Source organism: Meriones unguiculatus, chromosome 1 (genome assembly GCF_030254825.1).
Source record: "Meriones unguiculatus strain TT.TT164.6M chromosome 1, Bangor_MerUng_6.1, whole genome shotgun sequence".
In the NCBI taxonomy this organism is placed as follows: Eukaryota; Metazoa; Chordata; class Mammalia; order Rodentia; family Muridae; genus Meriones; species Meriones unguiculatus.
The window spans coordinates 109,792,342-109,814,637 of NC_083349.1; the positions used below are offsets into that span (position 1 = coordinate 109,792,342).

At 46.3% G+C, this 22,296-nt stretch overlaps 1 protein-coding gene across 3 annotated transcripts in view; it reads left to right on the forward strand.

The window, feature by feature from the left end:
* Window positions 1–11,369, forward strand: part of Kif3c (kinesin family member 3C) — a 37,727-nt gene extending 26,358 nt beyond the window's left edge. For all 3 annotated transcript variants that reach the window (XM_060365163.1, XM_021652112.2, XM_021652113.2), the window contains 3 exons: window positions 9,423–9,531; window positions 9,703–9,875; window positions 10,048–11,369. In XM_060365163.1, coding sequence (XP_060221146.1) covers window positions 9,423–9,531; window positions 9,703–9,875; window positions 10,048–10,144 — 379 coding nt within the window. In that variant the 3' untranslated portion in view covers window positions 10,145–11,369. The remainder of the gene's footprint in view (window positions 1–9,422; window positions 9,532–9,702; window positions 9,876–10,047) is intronic.
* Window positions 11,370–22,296: the final 10,927 nt, after the last annotated feature.

Below are 22,296 nucleotides of genomic sequence, written 5' to 3' on the forward strand. Positions count from 1 at the left end.
ACAGCCACAAGGCTTTCGTGGCAAGTGCCTTTTACCATTGGACCATCTCACTGGCCCCAGAAAAGCCACTTTAAATAATATTTAGGGGATGACAAAATGGCTCAGTGGGTAAGGGTGCCTGCAGCCAAGCCTGACAGCCTGCATTCAATCCCCAGGGCCCAGATGGTGGAGAGCGAGAACCGACTTCGACCACAAGCTGTCCCCATGTCCATTAGGCAAGTTGTCTAGCAGCTGAGCTGGTTCCCCAGGCCTCCATTAGCTTTCTTAAGCAAAGAAAGTCACAGGACAGAATTCTCTTTGGTGTTAGAAAACCTGAAAGTGCAAAACTTCAGGCTGTTTAGTTTACCTTTATGTACTGTTCTTTGTTGTGTTGTCTGTCTGTCTGTCTGTCTATCTGTGTTTTTTAAGACGGGAACCATGTAGCCAGGCTGTACATCCTCAGAGCATAATTCCCAGCCCTTTTTTGTTTTTTTACCTTTTTATGTAGTTGAGGCTGACCTTGAACTCCTGATCCTCCTGCCTCTACCTTCCAAATCTGAGATTACAGGCATGGGCCACCAAACCTAGATGATTCTGTTTTTCAGACAGGGTCTCACTGCGTAGACCAGGCTAGCCTTGCTCCTCTGTCTCAGCCTTCCCGGGGGCTGGGATTGCAGGAGTGTGCAACCCTACCCAATTGAGACAATTCTTAAAAATTATTTTCTTTCTAAAATTTAATTTAATATCTTTTATGTTAGTGTTTTGCTTGTTTGTGTGTCTGTGCATCATATGCTTTCTTGGTGGCCACCAAGGCCAGAAAAGGGCATAGGGTCCCCTGTGAGCCTCTGTGTTGGTGCTAGGACTAAAATCTGGGTCCTCTGGAAGAGCAGTGGCCAGTGTTCTTAACTTCTGAGCTGTCTTTCCAGACACCTTTCTTTGTCTCTTTTTAATTTTGATAGCAGTTAGTGGTTAGAATAAAGAAAAAACAGTTCCTCATCAAATCCTATCTGTGGCTTTGAGTCCACAGGGAAGCCCAGAGGGTGGGCTGCTGACTTACAGGAGCTGCAGCCACTCCTGTCTCCCAGACTGTGATCTGCCCCATGATCTCTGCTTTTACAACTGGAGGTTGGGGGCAGGGAAGGCCTTGCGGTGCTTTTCCTCTCACAGGGATGCTCTGGATCCTGAGGCTGAAACCTCCCTCCTTTCCATCCCACAACTCACAAAAACATGCCTCCGGAGGGGCTGAAAACACAAAAGCCCTGTCTCTCTCCCACTGTATGCAAATCTAGAGCATTGTTCTATTGCTCCGTTCAAGTGTGGGCTATTCTGCTTTGCTGAGGCCTGGGGTGCCCTGGATGAGAGCACTGAAGACGGCCCAGAGTGGAAAGACATTGTTTGGAACAGATTACCTAAGGTCACGCCGTCCCTCAGGAACGCTTTTGTTAGAGGCAGCCTCCCTCCCTTGACTGCTGCAAGAACCACCCCACCCAGGCCTCTCTCCAAAGTGAGGAGTCATTGTTACCCAGAGACAGTGTCTGGACTTGCCTCTGTCAGCTTATTTGGGAAGTCTGTCACCTCCTCCCTTTTCTTCTTCCTGTCTCTTTCACCTTCATCATTTTGGTTAAAGTTGCCTTGAAAACAAGTTTTTGCAGATTATGCCAGTTCATGAGCATGCTTTTAAATGTTCTCATTAGCTTTATTTTTAGGGCTAGAGGTACAGCTCAGTGGTAGGCCAATTACCTAGCAACAAACAAAACCTTACATTTTAATCATATTTATAGAAAAAGTATCTTCCAAGGGTTATATATTTGGCAATAGCCCATAGCTCCTAGCTTATAGTCCATAAAGGATAATATAACATTAGCACTTTGGCCTCTGCAAGCCCAGCCGTGATAGATCCTTTGCAAAATCATCACAGTACAGTTGAAGGACACTGGGCTTAGATTGAGGTGAGATGGCTCAGCAGGCAAAGGCACTTGATGCTAAATCCAGGACATGAATTCAGTCCCTGGGATCTACATGGTAGAAAGAGAAAAGAGTAAAACAACTCCCACAAGTCCTCCTCTGACCTCAACGTGAATGCCTGGCACAGATGCATGCATGTGTGCTTGTGTGCACACACAACAAATAAATAAACTGTAATTATATATATATATATATATATATATATATATATATATATATATATATATATGTTCAAAAATTTGAACATATATCCCACCTTACCACATGAGAAAGTGGTTTGGTGTGACTTAGTCTTAAAAACCAGTCTTACTATATTGCCCAAACTGGCCCCAAACTCCACCTGGCTCTGCCTCCCAAGGGCTGGGATTAAAGGCGTGCACCACCACAGCCTGGCTGAACCTGACTTTCAGCCAGTAATGTGGGGATAGGATTGTTGAGTTGACGTGAGACCATGTGTGGAAGGTTCCAGGCCTGACCCAGCCATAGAGAAGTCAGTCAACAAACACCCGCCATCACAGTGGTGAAGACTCCAAAGTAAGGGCTGCCTCTGTCTCTAGGAGGTGCCATTCTTGCTGCTTTTGTTTAGGTGTTCACTTTTTACATTTAGATCCCAACTTTTACTTGGTCTGGATTCCTGGGTGACAGGTGATGTTTGAGAATCTCCCGGGTGTCAGGCTGGCCTCAGATTCCCGATGTAACTGAAGATGCCCTTCAACGTCTGCTCCTCCTGCTTCTACCTCCCAAATGCTGAGAGTGTAGGCTTGTGCCACCACACCTGGCTTGCCCAGGGCTTCATGAATGCTAGGTAAATATTCCACCAACTGAACTTTACTTCCAGCCCCCGCGCCCCTCACCCCAGACACACACTTTGCTTTCCTATTTTGAGACAGGGTCTCCGGTAGACCAGGGTGGCCTTAGACTTACTTTGAGCCAAGGATGACTTTGATCTTCTCATCCTCCTGCTTCTACCTCCCAAGCACCGGGACACAGGCATGAGCTCTTGTGATCATGAGAACATTCCTTCCTCCTTAAAAAGAAGAAGGTTAAGCTGGGTTATTGCAGAGACAACAAACAAACAAACAAACAAACAACAAATAAAAAACCTTGGTAAGAGGTGGAGATAGGAGCCAGGCACAGTGGCACACACCTTTCTTCCTAGCAGAGGCAGGCTGATCTCTGAGTTGGAAGCCAGCCAGGTCTGCAGAGTGAGTTCCAGGACAGTTAAGGCTACACATAAACCCTGCCTCAAAAAACAAAAACAAGCAGACAATATTTTTTAGGTAAAGCATCGCAGGCTTGTGAGAGGGAAGAGGAGGGCAGTGAGGGTGCAGACAGGCAGGGCAGTGGAGCGAGGTGGACAGGTGAGCTGTGAAGAGAATGTGACCAGATCACAGGAAAAAGTCCCATTTGTTGCATTGGGTCTGCATGGAAGATCAGGGACCAACGCCCCCAGTGACAGTAGATGCCTGTTTTCAGAGTAAAAGAAGACGGGTAGCAAGGAGCCGGAGAAATGGCTCAGTAGTCAAAAGTATGTACTGCTCTTATGGAGAATCTGGGTTTGAGTCCCAGCACCTGTATCAGGCAGCTTACAGTCACCTGCCTGTAACTCCAGCTTCAGGGATGGGGACACACGCAATGTACATGCACATCATTTAAATCTTTAAGAGGAAAGAGCGTGATTAGAAACAATGACAAGAAGAATAGTGTCAGCCTTTGAGATGGAGCTCACAGCTAAATTTCCATTTTGTTACTATTATTTTTTATTTAATTTCATTTTATGTGTATGGCATTTTGCCTGCATGAAAGTCTGTACCGCTTGTGTACCTGCTGCCCACAGAGGCCGGAAAGACAACACTGGATACTCCGGAATTGAAGTTACAGACTGTTGTGAGCCGCCCTGTGGGTAGTGACAATCCAACCCTAGAAGAGCAGTGATGGCTCTTAATGGGAGCCATCTCTCAGCCCCCATAGCCAAAGATGACCTTAAACCTCCTCCTGCCTCTGCCTCCTGAGTGTCGGTATCCCAGGAGTATACCCCCATGCCTGGTAAATGTATGTGGTTCTGAGAATGGTGCCTGGGATTTTGTCCACGCTAGGCAAGCATTCTACCAGCTGAGTCACAAGCCCAGCCCCAGGGTGGGTTTTAATACTAGAAAAAGTTATGATGCTAGTCAATTATGAGGGTCCTAGGAGCTTGGTGTTGACCTTTGCTGAACATACAGCGGTTCTGGGTCTCTTGGAGATGTGGATAACTACAGAGCCAGGCCCCAGCTCCGAGCTATCACTTTTTTTTTTTTTTTTTTTTTACTACACAGGGATCAATTCTGAAAGTAGGCCTGGGACAGAAGACGGAGTGGATGGTGACTAGTGTCCCAGTTACAGACTCCCTTCCCCCAACCCCTTTCTCTCCAGGCATGCCACCCAGAATAACCCTGGCAGCTCTAATGGGTCAGACTGCCAGTTCCCACTGACCGCTGCTCTGCCGGCTCAGCCCTGCTCCTCTGTCCTATTCCCAGAGCTGGAGTTTTCAAAGGCTCTCTCTGGCCCCAGCATGTCCCTCATGTACTCCTCAGAGACAGTACATAGTCATAAAATGAGTACTTGGAGAGGTTCAAATTTCTGGGGTTGAATGACCTTAGATACAAAGGGCACTTGACCTTTCTAAGCCCTTATTTCTGTTTCATCCATACCTTAGGAGCATGTTAGAAGACTCAAAGAGTTGGGGAGTGTACCTTCTCACTAATAAATTCTTTTCCTGACTTTCCGACCTTCTTCCCTGTGGGGTAGTGATGCAATTCTACCAGCATGCAGTGCAAGGCTGTCATTAACTCTCTGGTTTCCTAGAGCCCCTGGGAACAAAAGGAAATGGGGTTTTAGAGCCTTCTTGTTCCTCAGTTTTGTTTGTAAAGAGGCCCAGTTAGAGACCACTAAGTGGGGTTTGGTAACTCTTAGTATGCATGGTAAACTAAATTCCTTTTTTTTAAAGATTTATTTATTATGTATACAGTGTTCTGCCTGCATGTATGCCTACACGCCAGAAGAGGGCACCAGATCTCATAAATGGTTGTGAGCCACCATGTGGTTGCTGGGACTTGAACTCAGGACCTCTGGAAGCACAGCCAGTGCTCTTAACCTCTGAGCCATCTCTCCAGCCCTAAACTAAATTTCAAGAGGAACTTCTCAGGGCTGGAGAGGTAGCGCCACCATTAGCGAGCTTAGGTTCTCAGCACCCGTGTAAATAGCCAAGGCACGGTAGTACGCCTGTAATCCCAGCTCTGGAGAGGCAGGCTCCCGAGGGCTTGTTGGGCAACCAGCCTAGCGTAATTGGCAAGCTCTGGGTTCAGAATTTGCTGCAAAAATAGGCTGGAGGGTGTCTTAGGGTCTCTATTGCTGCGATGAAACACTACGACCAAAGGTAGTTTGGGGTGGAAAGGGTTTATTTCAGCTGACACTTCCGGGTTACAGTCTGTCACTGAGGGAAGTCCGGGCAGGAACCTGGAGGCAGGAGCGGATGAAGAGGCCATGGAGGGGAGCTGCGTACTGGCTTGCTCCTCCCCTTTTTCTTTCTTTCTTTTTCCTTTTTTCTTTCTTTCTTTCGATTTTTATTTGTTTATTTTACGTATATGAGTGCCCTATCTGCATGTGCACCTGCATTCCAGAGAGGTCTGTGGTTGTGGACATGGTAGCTCATGCCTGTGATCCAGGCATTAGATGGTTGTGAGCTACCACGTGGTTGCTGGGAATTGAACTCAGGACCTCTGGAAGAGCAGACAGTGCTTTTAACCACTGAGCCATCTCTTACAGTTCCTCGTATAGAACCCAGGACCACCTGCCCAGGGATGGCGCCACCCACAGTAAGGTTTAGGCCCTCCCTTTATCAATCACTAATTAAGAAAATACCCTGCAAACTTACCTATGGCCGTATCTTATTGAGACATTTTCTCAATTGAGGTTCCCCCCTCTCCTGTGACTCTAGATTATGTCAAGCTGACATAAAACTACGCAGCATAGAGAATGATGAGGAAAGCACTCCAGATCCACCTCTGGCCTCCACAGATGTGCACACATACACAGCACACAAATATGTATTTGCACCCCCGCCCCCAAGTCACTGAGTATAACATTTCTGAGGAAGAATGCAAATTAGCCTTGGGGTTTTATGCAAGGACAGAATGTCCTGTCTGGGAGTTATTGTGGTTTCTTCCTGTCTCCTGCCTTCCAATGTCACCAGCTGAATTTTTCATTGCTCGTTTTATTTGTATCATTACTCGAATTAGCAGATGGAGTTCATTTGAAGCCTTGTGTCAGCCCCTGCAGCGCACTGTGCTGTTTGTCTTCTTGACTCCCAGCAGTTCTGAGGGATGACATGTTGGAGGCCTGGGACAGTAAGCTCCTTCCCAGGGTGACCGATGTAAGGGGACAAGACTTCGTTCAAACTTCGCTCCCATCTCACTCTCAAACCTGTGCCTTTTGTTTTTTTTAAGTTGGACTTCACTTTCTTGTTTTCTTTTGTTTGCTGCTCATTTGTTTTGAGTGATTCAAATAAGATGTTGCTGAGGGGAGAGGTCTGTGGTTGTGGACATGGTCGCTCATGCCTGTGATCCAGGCACTGCAGACACTGAGACAGGACGAGCAAGATTATAGGATGATGAGTTTGTGGCCAGCCTGAGCTGCATAGCAAGACGCTGCATCACCAAACAAAACAGGCTCAATGCGGTGGCTCATGCCTGTAACCCCAGAACATGGGGGTAGAAGCAGGCTGATGAAGATCTGAAGGCCAGCGTGGTGAAAAGAAAAGAAAGAGAGATAGAGGCATAGCTCAGTTGGTAGACCACTGCCTATCATGTGTGAAGCCCTAGCTTTGTCCCTAGCATTACGATACACCAGCTGTATTACTGTACACCTATATCCTCAGCACTCAGAAGGTAGGTGCTAGAGGATCAAAAGTCTGCTACACTCACCATGGCCTAGGTGAGATTCAGTCTCAATAAAGGAAAACAAGACAGGGATGGGTCATATGGCCCACTTAAAAATATATATATATAGTATACATTAAATATATTATGTATATATTGTTTTTTTGAGACAGGGTTTCTCTGTGTAGCCCTGGCTGTCCTAGAATTTGATCTGTAGACCAGACTGGCCTTGAGCTCAGAGATCTACCTGCCTCTGTCTCCTGAATGCTGGATTAAAGGTGTGTGCCATACCACTGCCCAACTTTCTATTTATTTATTTGTTTGTTTGTGTCACATGTATGAGTGTTTTATTCCATGTATATATGTGAACTATGTTCACGTCTGGTGTCCTCAGAGACCAGAAGAGGGTCTTCTGATGCTCTGGAACTGGAATTATACAGCTGTGAATTGCCATGTGGGTGCCCAGAACCTAAGAGTGGAGCCATCTACCCAGCCCTTCCTTTGTTATTGTTTGTTTGTTTTCTGAAACAGTCTTACTGTGTAGCCCCAACTGGCCTGGGAAAGGCAAACCAGGCTGACTTCAAGCTCACAGAGAGCTACATGCTTCTGCCTCTCCATTGCTGGGGTTAAAAGCATGCCCCATCATATCCAGTTGCCTTATTTCTAATCTCTATCTTGTTATTTTATGCGTAGATGAGTGTTTTGCCTACATGTATGCCTATGTACTGCATGCATGCAGAGGCCTGAAGAGGGCATCAGATCCCTTGGAACTGGAGTTAGAAATGGTTGTGAGTCACTATGTGGGTGCTGGGAATCGAACCCAAGCACTGGCAGAACAGCTCATGCTCTTTAACCCCTGAGCCAGCCTTAGCCTTATCTTTAGACACAGGTCTACTTCTAAACCTGGAGCTCACCAATTAAACTAGACTAACTGGTGAGCTGTCTCCAGAGATCTCTCTCTGCCTCTCCAACTCTGGGACCACAGGCATTATCACTCCATCAGCTCTTAAATTGGCACTGTCTTGAAACAAAAGAAAAATGCTGGTAGACGCCGTTTCTCCATTCCTGTGCATTTGGCTGTGTCTTTTGCTTGGTTTTTGTTGTACTAGGGATTGAACCCAAGGCTTTGAACATGACAGGCAAGTATCACTGGGCTACATCCACAGCTCTTTTCTCACTTTCTTTTTTTTTTAATAATTTATTTAATTTTATTTTATGTACATTAATGTGAAGGTGTCAGATCTCCTTGGAATTGGTGATACAGACAGTTGTGTGCTACCATGTGGGTGCTGGGAATTGAACCTGGGTCCTTTCAAAGAGCAGACAGTGCTCTTAACCACTGAGCCATCTCTCCAGCCCCCTTTTCTCACTTTCTTTTTGGTTGTTTTAGAAAGCTGTCATTTAGCTCAGACTGGTCTTGAGTTGCCTCTGTAGCTGAAGATGACCTTGAACTCTGGCCTAATTTAACCATTTTATTTTTGTTAGCTCTTAGGAATGACATTAATAATTAATGGGGTGTGTGTGTGTGTGTGTGTGTGTGTGTGTGCTGGGGTACTTATCACCTGTGCATAAATCCTGTGGGGATAAGAGGACAATCTCAAGTGTCATTATTAAGCACCTTTTGTTTGAGACAGAGTCCCTCACTGGCCTAGCGCTTACTAATGAGGAAGGCCTGACTGGGCAGGACCTTCCTGTCTCTGTGTCCCTGGCACTAGAGTCAGAAGTGTGTGGGACCATGCTTAGCTTTCTTATTTTCTACATGGTGTGGTAGTGTTCTGTTGCATTGAAAAGACACCATGGCCACAATAACTCTTATAAAAGAAAGCTTTTATAAGGGCTTGTTTACAGTTTCAGAGGTTTAGTCCATTGTCCTCATGGCAGGAAGCATGGCAGCATGCAGGCAGACATGGTGCTGGAGAGGGAGCTGAGAGTTCTGCATCTGGATCCACAGGCAGCAGGAAGAGGGAGACACTGGGCCTGGATTTGGCTTTTGAAAACCTCAAAGCCTATGGCTAGTGACGCTCTTCCTCCAACAAGGCCACACCTCCTAATCCTTTCAAACTATGCCATTTCCTGGTGACCAAGCATTCAAATCTATGAGCCTATGGGGGGCTTTCTTATTCAAACCACTGCCCGTGTGCTCTGGGAATTGAACTCCAGTCCTCCTTCCAACATGCAATCAGCCCTCTCATTGTGAGAGAGAAAAATTAGAACCACAAAACAGAGATATGTGCTCTCTTATAGCACACTCGTTTAAGTTATAAGGTTGTATTAGAATAAGCTATAAAGCCCGAAGTCCACAGGGCCTCCCAGCTACCAGGGTAACAGTTCCTAATGATGCCATTTGCTCTTTGGGCTTGAGGAAATCCCTTCTAAGCCAGCATGGTGGCGTATGACTAATGCTAGCACTTGGTAGTTGAGGTAGGAAGTTCAGTAACTTAAGGTCATCCTCAGCCACATGAGGTCAAGGCCAACGTGGGCTGCATGAGATCCTGTCTCAAAAAAACTAAAAGCCCACTAAACCAACAAAAAACTCACTCTAGCATCCCATTTTCCCCACAGGAATAACAGTCAAATGAAGAAGAGGCCAACTTCTGCAGTGGGCTATAAGAGACCTATCAGCCAGTATGCTCGGGTTGCCATGGCAATGGGGTCCCATCCTAGATACAGGGTAAGAAGCTGGGGGAGCGGGGGTAGAAACCAGGAAGGGAGAGGAACCCAGAGAGAAAGGATGCTTACAGCATGAGCTTTCTCTTAAGTCTCCCATCATACTCGTGATACCCAACATCCAGTTCCCGGAAGACACACTGCTGCTCACGTCTGATGCATTGTTTTACCACAGGCTGAAAACATAATGTTTTTGGAACTGGATGTGTCCCCACCGGCTATCTTTGAGATGGAATTTTCTCATGACCAAGAACAAGATCCACGGGTACTACACATGGAGAGGCTCATGAGGTTGGACAGCTTTCTGGAAAGACCTTCCACGTCCAAAGTGCGAAAGTCGAGATCCTGGTGAGTACTGCGTGGTCACGGTGAGCCCTGGACTCAGCAAGTGGGGCTGCTTGGACTGGTCAAGGCTAAGAGGGTTTGAATAACAGCCAAAGAGAGTGTATGGAGGGAAAGGGAAAGCCTGGAAGTTCTGTCCTTTGGTTTTCCTTATCTGCCCTTTGGTCCATCTCACCAGGTGCCAGAGTCCTCAGCGGCCTCCTCCACCCTCCACCGCTCATGCCTCCATGGCCTCTGCTCCTCTGAACTCTGCAGCAGTGGCAGACCATGACTGACGACAGCCTTCAGTCAGGCTGCCCTTCAAACAGACTCCTAGGACAGAGCAGCCAACCCTGGTTCATCCCATCTGACGTTTGGTGCGTGTGCGTGTGGCGTGTACGCATGCATGTGTGTGTGAGTGTGTGTGTGTGTACTGGTGTGTGTGAAGGGGCGAGAACCTGACAGGTGGTGCTGCCTCCGCCTGCTCTCTGCGCCTCCTTTATTTAATTCATGTTATTTATTCATGGAGCTTGGTTAGTGAGGAGAGACCCCCTCGCCTGAGCTGCCTGGGCCTGCCATGGTCACTGCATAGCCTCCTTTTCTGCTGGCTGGGGGGAGACCTCAGTCAGGCCCCAAGCTCTGCCTCCTGTCAGCCACCCCAAGAAGGGAAGATGGCTAGTGCCCGAGAAGACAATGCTTCCCTTATCCGTCTAAGTCCACCGTCTCCATCTTGTCTGAGGGTGAGCAGCCCCTAAGGCTTCCTGGGGCTGGGAAACTGCTGGCATCCACTGAGGGCAAGAGGTATCCTAACAGTGTTAGGTCTGCACTCCTGAGGGCCTGCGCCCTGCTCTCCTCTCTCCGGGCCCCAGACTCTTCCAGCCTCCAGCGCTCTTTCCCAAGGACTTTCAGTAGCCTCGCTGCAACTCATCCGGGGCTCTCCAGCCTTGGCAAGGACTAGTGGCTTCCCCAGCTCCACTTCATTGCCAGCCCTCTCCACCCTTGGATTGGGAACTGTGAGCCAAACAGTTGTTGCCACCATGAGACCTGCAGGAAATGGAACAGTGTGGAAACAATATGGACCGTCGTCAGGGGAAGTCCCTCCTTGGGTCCCCTGGTTTCCTTGTCCTCCAAGAAGTTCCGTTGGTGAACGAGAACATCAGACCACCTCTCCTCATGTGAGGTGTGGCTTCTTCCTGCTTTGATCACTGTTCCCCGAAGCTGTCAGATCTCAGTCCATAGTGGAAAGAATCAGTGTCATTCTGACCCTTACTAAATGCAGATAGCAAAATCCTTCGCTTTCCACCTCCAGCTAATACAAGAAACAAACCCAGAAACAATCTTTGCCAGATTTACCTGTTAGCCCTATTTCTTAGTCACATTTGGGAGGACACTATTTTGTTGGAAAATCGATCCATTCTTTACCACTTGTGTGAATCGATCCTTCCTCCCCTTCCTTTGTGACAGCCCAAAATGTCTCCAGGTACTGCAAGTAACAAGTAAATTTCTATTTTAAAAAGTTAATTTTCATTGACCTTTATTTTTTACATGCAAGATAAAACTTATTTTTTTAAGATTTATTTTTATTATTTTTAAACTAAGTGTGTCTGTATACATGAATGCAGAGACCAGAGGCATGGATCCCCTGGAGCTGGAATTACAGGTGGTTGTGAGCCACCTGACATGAGTGCTGGGAATTGAACTCAGGTCTTCTGGAAGAGCAATATGTGCTCTTAACTGCTGAGCTGTCTCTAGCGGCTTCTTTCTTTCTTTCTTTCTTTCTTTCTTTCTTTCTTTCTTTCTTTTGTTCTTTCTTTCTTTCTTTTTAAGGTAGGGTCTTTTTGTGTAGCCCTGGCTTGCTACTATTATTCACCTGTTATGTGGCTCACTCTTCTGCTTCAGCTTCCCAGAGGCTGGGATTATAGATGTGAGCTGTGATACCCAAGTCTTTATTTTTAAAATGTTTTTGTATATATGCAATCTCGCAAATTTGCTTAAAGTCACTCAGTTTGAGATAAGAGAATTGCCAGTGAGGATAGCCCATTCTATAATGAAACCTGTTTAAAAAAAAAAAATCAAAGCTGGAGAGATGGTTCAGTGGTTAACAGCACTTGCTGCTCTTCCAGAGGGAAGAGTTGAGTTCCCAGCAGCCACAACAGGCAGTTCCAAGGGATCTGGCACCCTCCTCTGGCCTCTGCAGTGATCTGCACACACATGCACATACCCACCTACAGACATGGACATATGCATAACTAAAGATGAAAAGTTTCTTACACTTGGGTTTAACTGAGCTTAGCGGTGCATACACACCTTTAATCCCAGCACCTGGGAGGTAGAAGTAGGCAAATTAGGAGTTTGAGGTCTTCCTTGGCTCCACTGCAAAAAGAGAAAATAAATAATACATTTTAAAAAATTAAATTTAGGTTAAAATCACTCAGTTCTATTTATTCTACAACTAACTTGGATTCCTTCCCTAATTGCTTTTCTGCTATGCCTCTAAGAAAAATCCATGATCTTCTATTTCTGTTGTTTTGTTTTGCATTGTTTTGTTCTGAGACAGGGGCTTTCTATGTAGTGCTAGCTGGCCTGGAACTCACTGTGTAGACCAGACTGGCATGCAACTTGCAGCCATTTTCCTGCCTCTGCCTCCAGAGTGCTGGGATTACAGGCATGTGTCACCATGCCTAGCCCCGTGTCTAATCTTTTTCAAGTCTTGGAGCTACACAAAAGATGATGATGAGCACACAGGTTCTTTTTGTTTTTGTTTTTGTTTTTTGTATAAGGAATTGTAATTTCTGCCATTGACATTTAACAATTTACTAGTTAATTATTATTTATTGGTTGAAAATTAAGAATTTCTCTTAATACTAAGAATCATGCTGCCAAATACGTTGACTTATTTTCAAGATATATATTTTGGTGGGTGGTGGTGGGTAATTTCAATGAGAGCAAACAAGTTAGGATTTCAGGTGTCCTAATATTGGGAGCTCCCTTCCCTGGCTTATAAGTGGATCTGTTATTTGTGTAAGGCATGAAGCTGACAGATCTGCCAGAAGTTTTATGTGTGACAAAGGGCAGCGGGCCGTCCTTGTCCCTTTGGGAAATAAGCCCTTCTTGCACCATTCAAGTTCTCTGTGGATCACATGCTTTAATTCCCATTGCTGTGTCTTCTACTGGACTAGATGGTTGAGGCTCTCAGTTGCTGTTCTTCAAGAGAACCCTAGTTTTTCATCAGAGCCCTATGATGATTTGACACTCAGAATTCAAATCAGAGGTTTGGCTTTACCTGGGATAGGAGTTATGTGTAGAATTCTCCCCATGTGACCTGGGCATCAAGGGACCTCCTTCTCTGCCCCCAACCACTTTTGTCATTTGTAGATGAAGCTGCACGTGTCACCCCATTCATCATTTGGACACATTGACTCCACACGTCCTTCACTTGTCCCTCACAGTCTTATAGCACAATTTAGCCCACTTCAGCACCCCAGCCTGAGGGTTGGGCCCAAGGTGTGGTCAGAGGAGGTGCTCCTGCCTATAGTATTATATACATGTGTTTATGTGTGTTTATGTTTACCTGTAAGGGGGCACTACACTCAATGTAAGATACCCTGCAGACAGGGCTACCAGAGGTGGCTGGATCTCTGTCTCTGTCTCTCTCTCCCTTTTCTTTTACTGTATTGGACATTTAATTGACAAACTAAGGGCCTTAAGTAGGACCAAATTTCCATGTCTGTTGCTATGGTCTTTAATCAAAGTTACGCAGTGGCCCCTTCCTGTCACTCTATACATATGACTATCTGGGACATATGTAATATACAAATATATAAATATATATATATATATATAAAGCATTAACCTCTGCCCCCTGGTTTAGGATGGAGGCCCTTCTGTTAAGTGGAAACGCACCCTCGCTTGGTGTTACCAGCAGCCTGCAGGCCCCAGCCCTGTTGAGATCGACACAGTTGACAATAAAGGAATGAGTATCACGGTGGCGTTGCTTGCCTGCTTCTCTTACCTTTGCCTCTTCCTTCTTGCGTTCCCTTTTTCATTTTCACCTCTCTTTCCAGCTTTTGCAACAAGGGCTCAAAAGTATTTGGAGGCCACCTGCAGCGATCAGAACATCAGAGGAGAAATAACGGCTTAGTGAAAGGGTGTCTGCCGAGCCGGTAGATTAGCCTGGCTGTCAGAGAGCTTGCTCAGCATGTTCAAGGCACTGTTCCATCCCTGGCATGGGAAGAAAGAAAGAGATAATAAATAGATTAGGCTGGTGAGGTAGCGCAGTGGTAGAGGTGACTGCTGCCAAAGCTGATGGCCTGATCGGATCCCAGGGCTCACGCATGGTGTGGAGAGAGAAATCGTGCCTGAAAGTTGTGTTCTGATCCTCACATCTGTGCTATGGCACGGGCGCACATGTGCACACTGTAAAGCATGAGCCAAATAGACTCTTTGAGTTGAGAGAGGACATTGGAAAAGACCCAAGTCAGTGAAGTCATGAGTTTGGACCTCAAGCACCCACATAAAAAGTTAGATGCATCACAGCAAGCCCTGATTCCAGCAGTGGGGAGGTAGGGAGAAGGGGGCCCCTGGGACTTACTAGTTAGTCTAACTGAAGAAGTGAACTCCAGCCTTAGTGAAAAACTCTCTCTTTTATATTGCACATTTATCTGTCTATGTATCTATCTTGCTCAGCGTCAAGGCATGCATTTGGAGATCACAGGATGGCTTGCATGAGCTATTTCTCTCCTCCATGTGAGTGTCAGGGATTGGACTCAGATTATCAGGCCTGATGGCAAGCACCTTTACCCAGTGAGCCGTATCACCAGCCTAAGATTCATTCTCAAGAAGAGAAGAAGAGAGTGATGTAGGAAGACCCTTTGGTTTCTATATGCTTGCACATATCAACCCTACCACACACACAAGAGAGAATGAATACGAATTTAGCTGCCTAGCAGGTGGAAATGCTCTTATGAGCATTATGTGCCAGGCTTGTGGGAAAGGAACAGCTGTTCATGTCCCATGATAGCAGCCCTACCTAGATTTCTGAGTTATCGGTTCACCTCAGAATTGGTAGAGGATACTCAGATTAGCTGTCAGGGATTAGACAGAAAATAAATCTGTGGAAAGCACATGCATGTGTCTGGCATGTAGAGAGTGCTGGATGCCAATACAAAACTAGTTTCTGAACTGGGTGGAGCTCACTGGGAGAACACAGAAGCACCATGCCTGAGGCCCCGTGTTTCCCTTATAGTCCACAAATCACCCAAGTATCCATCTCGGAGGGAATAAAACTGGTGACTGAAAACCTCGCTGCCCAGTTCATATGGCAGAAACACCAGTGAGCAGTTTGGGAACTGAGACTTTCTCAAAGGAAATTCTTTGCCCTGCGCGTCCAACCCTCAAGCTCCCAGGCTTCAGGCTGAGTGTCGTATCGCCTGGTAGTGGAGACATATGCCAGGGTTTACACTGGGCACTTTGAATAAAAAAACAAAAAAGAAATAGAAAAGGAAGAGCATGACTATTCCTAGGTATGGTAGAAGAGAAGGTTTATTGTAAATATGAGGGAGAGCAGAGACAGAGACATCTGGGAGAGTCCAGAGTGAATGTGACTCTGAGCCAGGAGATGGGAGGAGATGGGAGGGGAGAGGAGATGCTGGCCAAGAAGGGAGGCCTGGGCCAAAAGACTAACATAGCCAAAATGACTGAGTTATATGGGGGCCAGAAGAGCTGGGGAGGACGGAAGACCAGCCTCAACACCTGAGCTGCAGAGTTCAGGGTAGGGAGCAGGTATGCCAGCCAGGAGGGCCCTGAAGCAAAAAGGCACTGAGGGATGCTGGGAAAACCTGGCAGCCAGTGTCTACTTTGATATTTTTGTTTTGTTTTGTTTTTCGAGACAGGGTTTCTCTGGGTAGCTTTGGCTTTCCTGGTCTCACTTTGTAGACCAGGCTGGCCTCGAACTTACAGAGATCTGCCTGCCTCTGCCTCCTGAGCGCTGGAATTAAAGGCATGTGCCCCCACTGCTGGGCACATCAGTCAGCCATTTGTCCTGGATTTGAGAACTAACACAACACACAGAAGTCTGAGCGTTCCTTCCAGGAAGGAAATAAGGTCACTCATGTTCAGAAGAGAGTTGGGGAAAGTGACAGTCTTGCCTGTCCACACAGTGATGAAGCTGTCCCCCTCATCCCAAAGCCTGTACTTAGTATGTACAAGATTCTGGGTTTGCCCTCAGCACTGGAAACAAATTTCAAAGAAATAAATGACAAAGATGATGGTGATAGTGGACTGGGTGGAACAGGCTCTGGACAGCTAAGACAACTGATGTTTTGCTTTTTAAATTTTTATTGTGTGTGTGTGTGTGTGTGTGTGTGTGTGAGAGAGAGAGAGAGAGAGAGAGAGAGAGAGAGAGAGAGAGAGAGAGAGCGAGCATGTGTGCATGTGTGCACAGAGGTCAGAAGACAAATTGAGGAAGTTGGTTCTTTCCCAACATGTGGGTCCAGGAACTACTCAGGTCATCAGGCATGGCAGCAAGCACCTTTACCTGCTGAGCCATCACACTTGTCCACAACTGATATTTATTATTATTATATTTTAAAGATTTGCTATTTTTATATACTTGTATGTGTGTGTGCCTGTGTAACTCTATATGTACCACATGCATGCAGGTGCCTGGGAGGCTAGAGGGCATCGGATCTCCTGGCACTGGAGTGACAGGAGGCTGTGAGCTACCTAATGTGGGTGCTGGGCACTGACTCCTGGACCTCTGCAAGAACAACAAGTGCTGTTACCCGCTGAGCCATCACTCCCGACCCACAACTGATGCTCTTGACCACTGAGTTCACAATGTAGGATAGCTTTTAGAAAGTCTAATGTGTGCTTATTCCATTGCCCTGGCTATTTTTCTTACAGTGTGGTCCAAGGGTTACTTGCATTGAAATTGCATTTCAATGAGGCACAGTGGCCCATGCCTGTAATCCCAGCAATGGGAAGGCAGAGGCAGAGTCATTTCAAGTTCAAGGTAAAACTGATCTACATAGCAAGGTCCAGGTGAACCTGGGCTGGATAGTGAGACGCTGTCTCAAGAAAACTAGTGTGGAGCTGGAGAGGCTGTTCTTGCAGAGGAGACAAATTTGGTCCCAGCACCCACATCAAGTGGCTTACAACTGTCTATCTGCAACTCCAACTTCAGGGGAGCAACAGTCTTCTAGATTCCCAGGGCACCTGCACTCACCTACAAACAGACATCCACAGATGTGCAACAGACAACACATCCATCAACATGATTAAAAAGTAATAAAAATAAATATAAAAAAGGAAAACCAGCCAACCGAATGACCCTTCCTCCCCCTCAAAATAGAAAGGTGTAAGAGAGCTATCTAGGACTGGAAGATGGGTCAGTAGGTGAAGTGTTCATGACAGCATGAGAACCTGAGTTTGAGCCCCAGCACCCACATTAAAAGCCAGGCACACGGCACCTGCACCTGCAATTCTAGAGCTAGGATAGGAGAAAGGAGGATCCCAGGGCACTTCCTGGCCAGCCAGTCTAGACCAGCAGTCAGCTTCAGGTTCAGTGCTACTGAATCTGGATATTGAAACAGTAAAGATGGTGAGTAATAGAGTAAGGTACATCCATGGATGCACGCTTATGCGCGTGCACACACACACACACACACACACACACACACACACACAGACTGGAGCTATAAGCTGTCTAGGGAGTCACCCAGAAAACACACCATTGAGAGAGGACAATGCACAGAGGAAAGCAAAGTGGCCTTGGACTGAGTAGATGCTCATCAGGAAGCAGGAGGTAGTTCAAGAGCCCCCATTCCAGGCCCGTGGGGAACTGGCAGCAAAGCAAGTTAAAACTGACCTGTAAGCAGGGTGGTGATGGCACACACCTTTAATCCCAGCAGGGGCAGGCAGAGAGCTCCAAGTTCGAGGCCAGCCTGGTCTACAGAGTAAGCTCAGAGACAAGTCAGGGCTGCACAGAGAAACACTGTCTCAAAAACAAAAACAAACAAAATTGACCTCAGAATTCTCTTGGCTGGTGCAGGAATTTCAATGTCATCTCTAGAGAGAGAGAAAAAAAATTGATCTGCTTGTATTACTTATCTTGCTACTTAGTGGCAAACCCCTCCTCTCCACAGGACTTCTGCTTTGCTCACCCTGGAAGCAATGACTTCTATTTCAGATACCCTTTTCCACACCTCCTGAGCATCCTCAGCTGAGGGATGTGACAGATCTCTTTGATGTGCAAAGCAGGCTGCTTCCTTTCTCTTTGTTACTGCAGACATCAAGGCTGGTAGCTGCCACTGTTGTGACAATTTACAGTTGTTCTTGGCCCTTTCTCCTCGTCAAATTAAACACTTATGTTGATTGCATTTTGTTCCAGTGAGGGATGAGAATAAATTTAAAAAGGAGTCAGTGCTGAAGACTGAATGGGATAAATTGACTATGGTTCTCAGTGTCTAGTGCCTTCTTCACTCAAAGCACTCAGGGTTCACCTCTTCCAGCAACTGGAGGCCCTGGCTACCAACCAACCCTACAATCAGAGAGAGAGAGAGAGAGAGAGAGAGAGAGAGAGAGAGAGAGAGAGAGGAGTTTACAGTCCACCCCCACTCGATTTGCTTTATAAAGGAGTTATTGAGAGAAGCTTCTGAAAACCTCCATTACTCTGGGTGGGGTGAAAGAGAGCAGGGGTGTGCTAACTAAAGAGGGAGTTAGAAAGTGAGGACTGGCTATGCTATGAGAAATAAACAGAAAATGCTTCAATGAGCATATCCACCCACACACAGAAGGACCTATACGAACGCCTTGTTATCAACTGGAAAATGGAATCCAGTTTGGGGAATCACTGACAATATTCCTCACTTTATCGGTAAAGCTAGAGATTATGATCATTCAATCATTCACTGATTATTGAATGCCCACAATGTGAAAAGCTTTGTGTTTTGTTAATAGTACTTTAGGCAGCATGTCCTCAAGTGACAGAGTCCTGAGGCAGAGGTTTCACTCTAGGGGTCCCAACAAATTGGGACCATCACCCAAAAACAAAAAGAGCAATGGTGAAAACTAGAATTAAAAAAAAAAAAAAAAAAAAGGCTGAGATGTAACAGTATGTTGAGGCTTGCCTGGCATTCATGAGGCCCCGGGCTTGATCTGCAGCAGTACATAGAACTAGACTGGAATACTTAGGCAACTCAAGCAGGAGGACCAGGAGTTCAAGACCATCCGTGGCTACATCTGTGAATTCAAGGCCAGCTGTTGATACATGAGATCCTGTCTTGCTAATAAAGAAGAAGAGAGAGGAGCCATTGCTGTGTGGAGATTCGATTTGTTTTGTCATAAGATGCTTTACCATCAGACCTGCTCTTGAAATCCAAGCGACTGTAGTGAATGGCTCACAGCAAGGAGACATATAAAATAAAGGGGTATGTGCCTGTGTTTTTCATCTTGCTTTTAGCAGCTCAGTAGACATTTTCAGGGCCCAAAGAGACATTTAGCAAAAGTAGCCTCCACATATCTGACATGCTCACTCTACATGGCTGCTTTTCACCAGGTTCACAGCCAACTACCCTATTTTCATTATAGAAGATCCAGGGTAAGATGATCAAGACAAATGGGATGGGCATTGGATGTAGGAGAAAACAAGTAACAGGACGGGAGCCTACCACAGAGGGCCTCTGAAAGACTCTACCTAGCAGTGTATCAAAGCAGATACTAAGACTCATAACCAAACCTTCAGCAGAGTGCAGGGAATCATATGAAGGAAGGGGGAGTTACTATGACATGGAGAGGATAGGAGTTCCACAAGGACCAAATATATCTGGGCACAGGAGTCTTTTCTGAGACTGATACTCCACCAAGGACCATGTATGGATATAGCCTAGAACCTCTGCTCGGATGTAGCCCGTGGTAGCTCAGTAACCAATTGGTTTTCCCTAGTAAGGGGAACAGGGACTATTTCTGACATGAACTCAATGGTAGGCTCTTTCATCTCTCTACCCCCCAAGGGAGAAACAGTCCTGCTAGGCCACAGAGGAGGACTTTGCAGCCAGTCCTGAAAATACCTGATAAAACAGGGTCAGATGAAAGGGGAGGAGGTCCTCCCCAATCAGTGGATTTGGAAAGGGGCAGGGAGCAGATGAGGGAGGGAGGGTGGGATTGGGAGGGAATGAGGGAATGGGATATAGCTGGGATACAGTTAATAAAATGTAATAATAATAAAAATAAAAAATAAAAATATATTAGATGTACTTATTTTACATTATATGAATGACTGTTTTGCTTGTATGTGTGTCTGTTGGATCCCCTGAAACTGGTATTAAGGATGTCTGTCAGCCACTATGTGGGTGCTGGGAATTAAACCTGAAGCTTTTGCAAGAGCCACAAGGGCTCTTAATTGCTGAGCCATCTCTCCAGCCTTAAAAAAAATAGGCTTTTTTGTTTGTTTTAATATATTTTAAAATATATATTATATAGATATAGATATAGACTTGTATAGATATATATAGAGAGTCCTCCCTTTATAGGCCTGGTTGTTATGGTACTTTACAGACACGTTAACACCTTGGCTTTTCTGGTCTGCCCTATGAATGAGTCAAGCTTTGTCTGGTAAACAGGGAAACCTTTCAGACAGAGCATCTATGCTTTCAGGAAGGGGTTGTCAGCAAACACAGGAACTTGGATGCAGGGCAGATATGATTGGGGCTTGATGCATTTGCTACAACCTCAGAAACTCTCTCTCTGCAGCTTAGAAACATGTGGACTCAGAAGTCTGAGGCAGAAGGATTGCTGCGAGCTTGGGGTGAACCAGAACTACCTGCTAAGACCTTGTCTCGAAAAAGAAAAGAGCAAACACTGGAGCGAAGACTAGGAAAAAGATTTCTGTGAGGTGCTAAGAACTCTGCAATGGTATAGCTCTGGGAGACAACCCACATGGGGGAGAGCATAGCGCTAGGATTGGGCTGTCAGAACCTCTGATATTCCGCCTGAACTTGTTCTTTTCTACCTCTCTGTGTGGGAGCAAATTCTCAAAGCTGATGGGCTGTGGTCAGATTCAAGTCCAGCGGTCCCCCTATATCCCACATTGCTTGAGCTTGCCATTGTTCTCTGTCCTCTGGTTGGTATGGTCCCTCTCATCCCTTTCCAGACTCCTCACTGTCTATCTCTAGCTCTCTTAGGATTTGTTCTATTTTTAATTCTGGGTGTGTATGTGTGTGTGCCTGTGTACGGATAAATACAGGTGCCAGAGGTCAGAGGTGTTGGTTGGATGCCCATCTGGAGGTGGAGATGGTTGTAATCTGCCTGAAATAAGTGCTAAAAATCAGACTTGGGTTCTCTGCAAGAGCAGTACACATTTTGGGGACATGGGTTTGAGGCAGGGGTTTCTTTATAACAGCTCTGGCTGTCCTGCAGCTTTCTCTGGAGTCCAGGCTGGCCTCAAACTCACAGAGACCTGCCAGCCTCTGCCTCCTCAGTGCTGGAATTACAGGCATTCACCAATGTATACTGGCTGAGCAGTATACATTTTTAACCTCTGAGTTACCTGGCTGGCCTGGGACTTGCTATGCAGAGCAGGCTGGCCTTGAAGTCAGATCTGCCTGCCCCTGCCTTCTGAGTGCTGGAGTCAAAGGGATGCACCATAGTGCCTGGCTTTATAAAAATTTTTATTACTTTTAATTATGCATAGGTATGTGCATCTAATTGCAGGTGCCTGAGGAGGCCAGAGGTATCAGATTCCCTAGAGCTGGGGTTACAGATGTTCAGTGTGCCGGGAATCAGATTTGAGTCCTCTTCAAGAACAACAAAGGCTCCTAACCACTGAGCCATCTCTCCAGCCTTGGGGGATGGCTTTTGTGGGGGAACGTAAGGGACAGTGTGTGATGACAAGTTTGGTATAAACCTGGAGGCTGAGCAGTGGCAAGACCTGCCTCCAAGCAGACACGACTTTGAGCCCTGGGTCAGTATGCCACCTATCACAGCTGTCTGCTGCAGAAGCAGAGAGCCACATGGGGAAGGCAGCTGAGAGGGAACCTTGTGATGACGTATCTTATGTTCAAGTTTACCGTGTTCTGTTCATATTGACTTCATTCTGCTCCAAATCCGTGCCTGTCTGATATCAGGGCCTCCAAAGCTTAGAGAAAGATGAGCTGGCAGAAAGTCTCAGGGTGCGTGCGCTCCTCCATTATAGCTTTATAAGGGAAGTACTACAGATGTGCTGTCCTAGGGTACAGGGTTCTTCCCGGTACCAAATGTTTTGAACTGACATCTCAGACTATCTTGGAAGGTTACCAGGATATATTTTCTGAGTGCTCAAAAACGTAAAAGAGAGGCCAGGTGTGACGGCAGCACACTCCTGTAACTCCAGCCCTTGAGAGGCAGAGGCAGGTGGATCTCTCTGAGTTCAAGGCCAGCCTGGTCTACATAGTGGGTTCCAGGACAAAGTCTG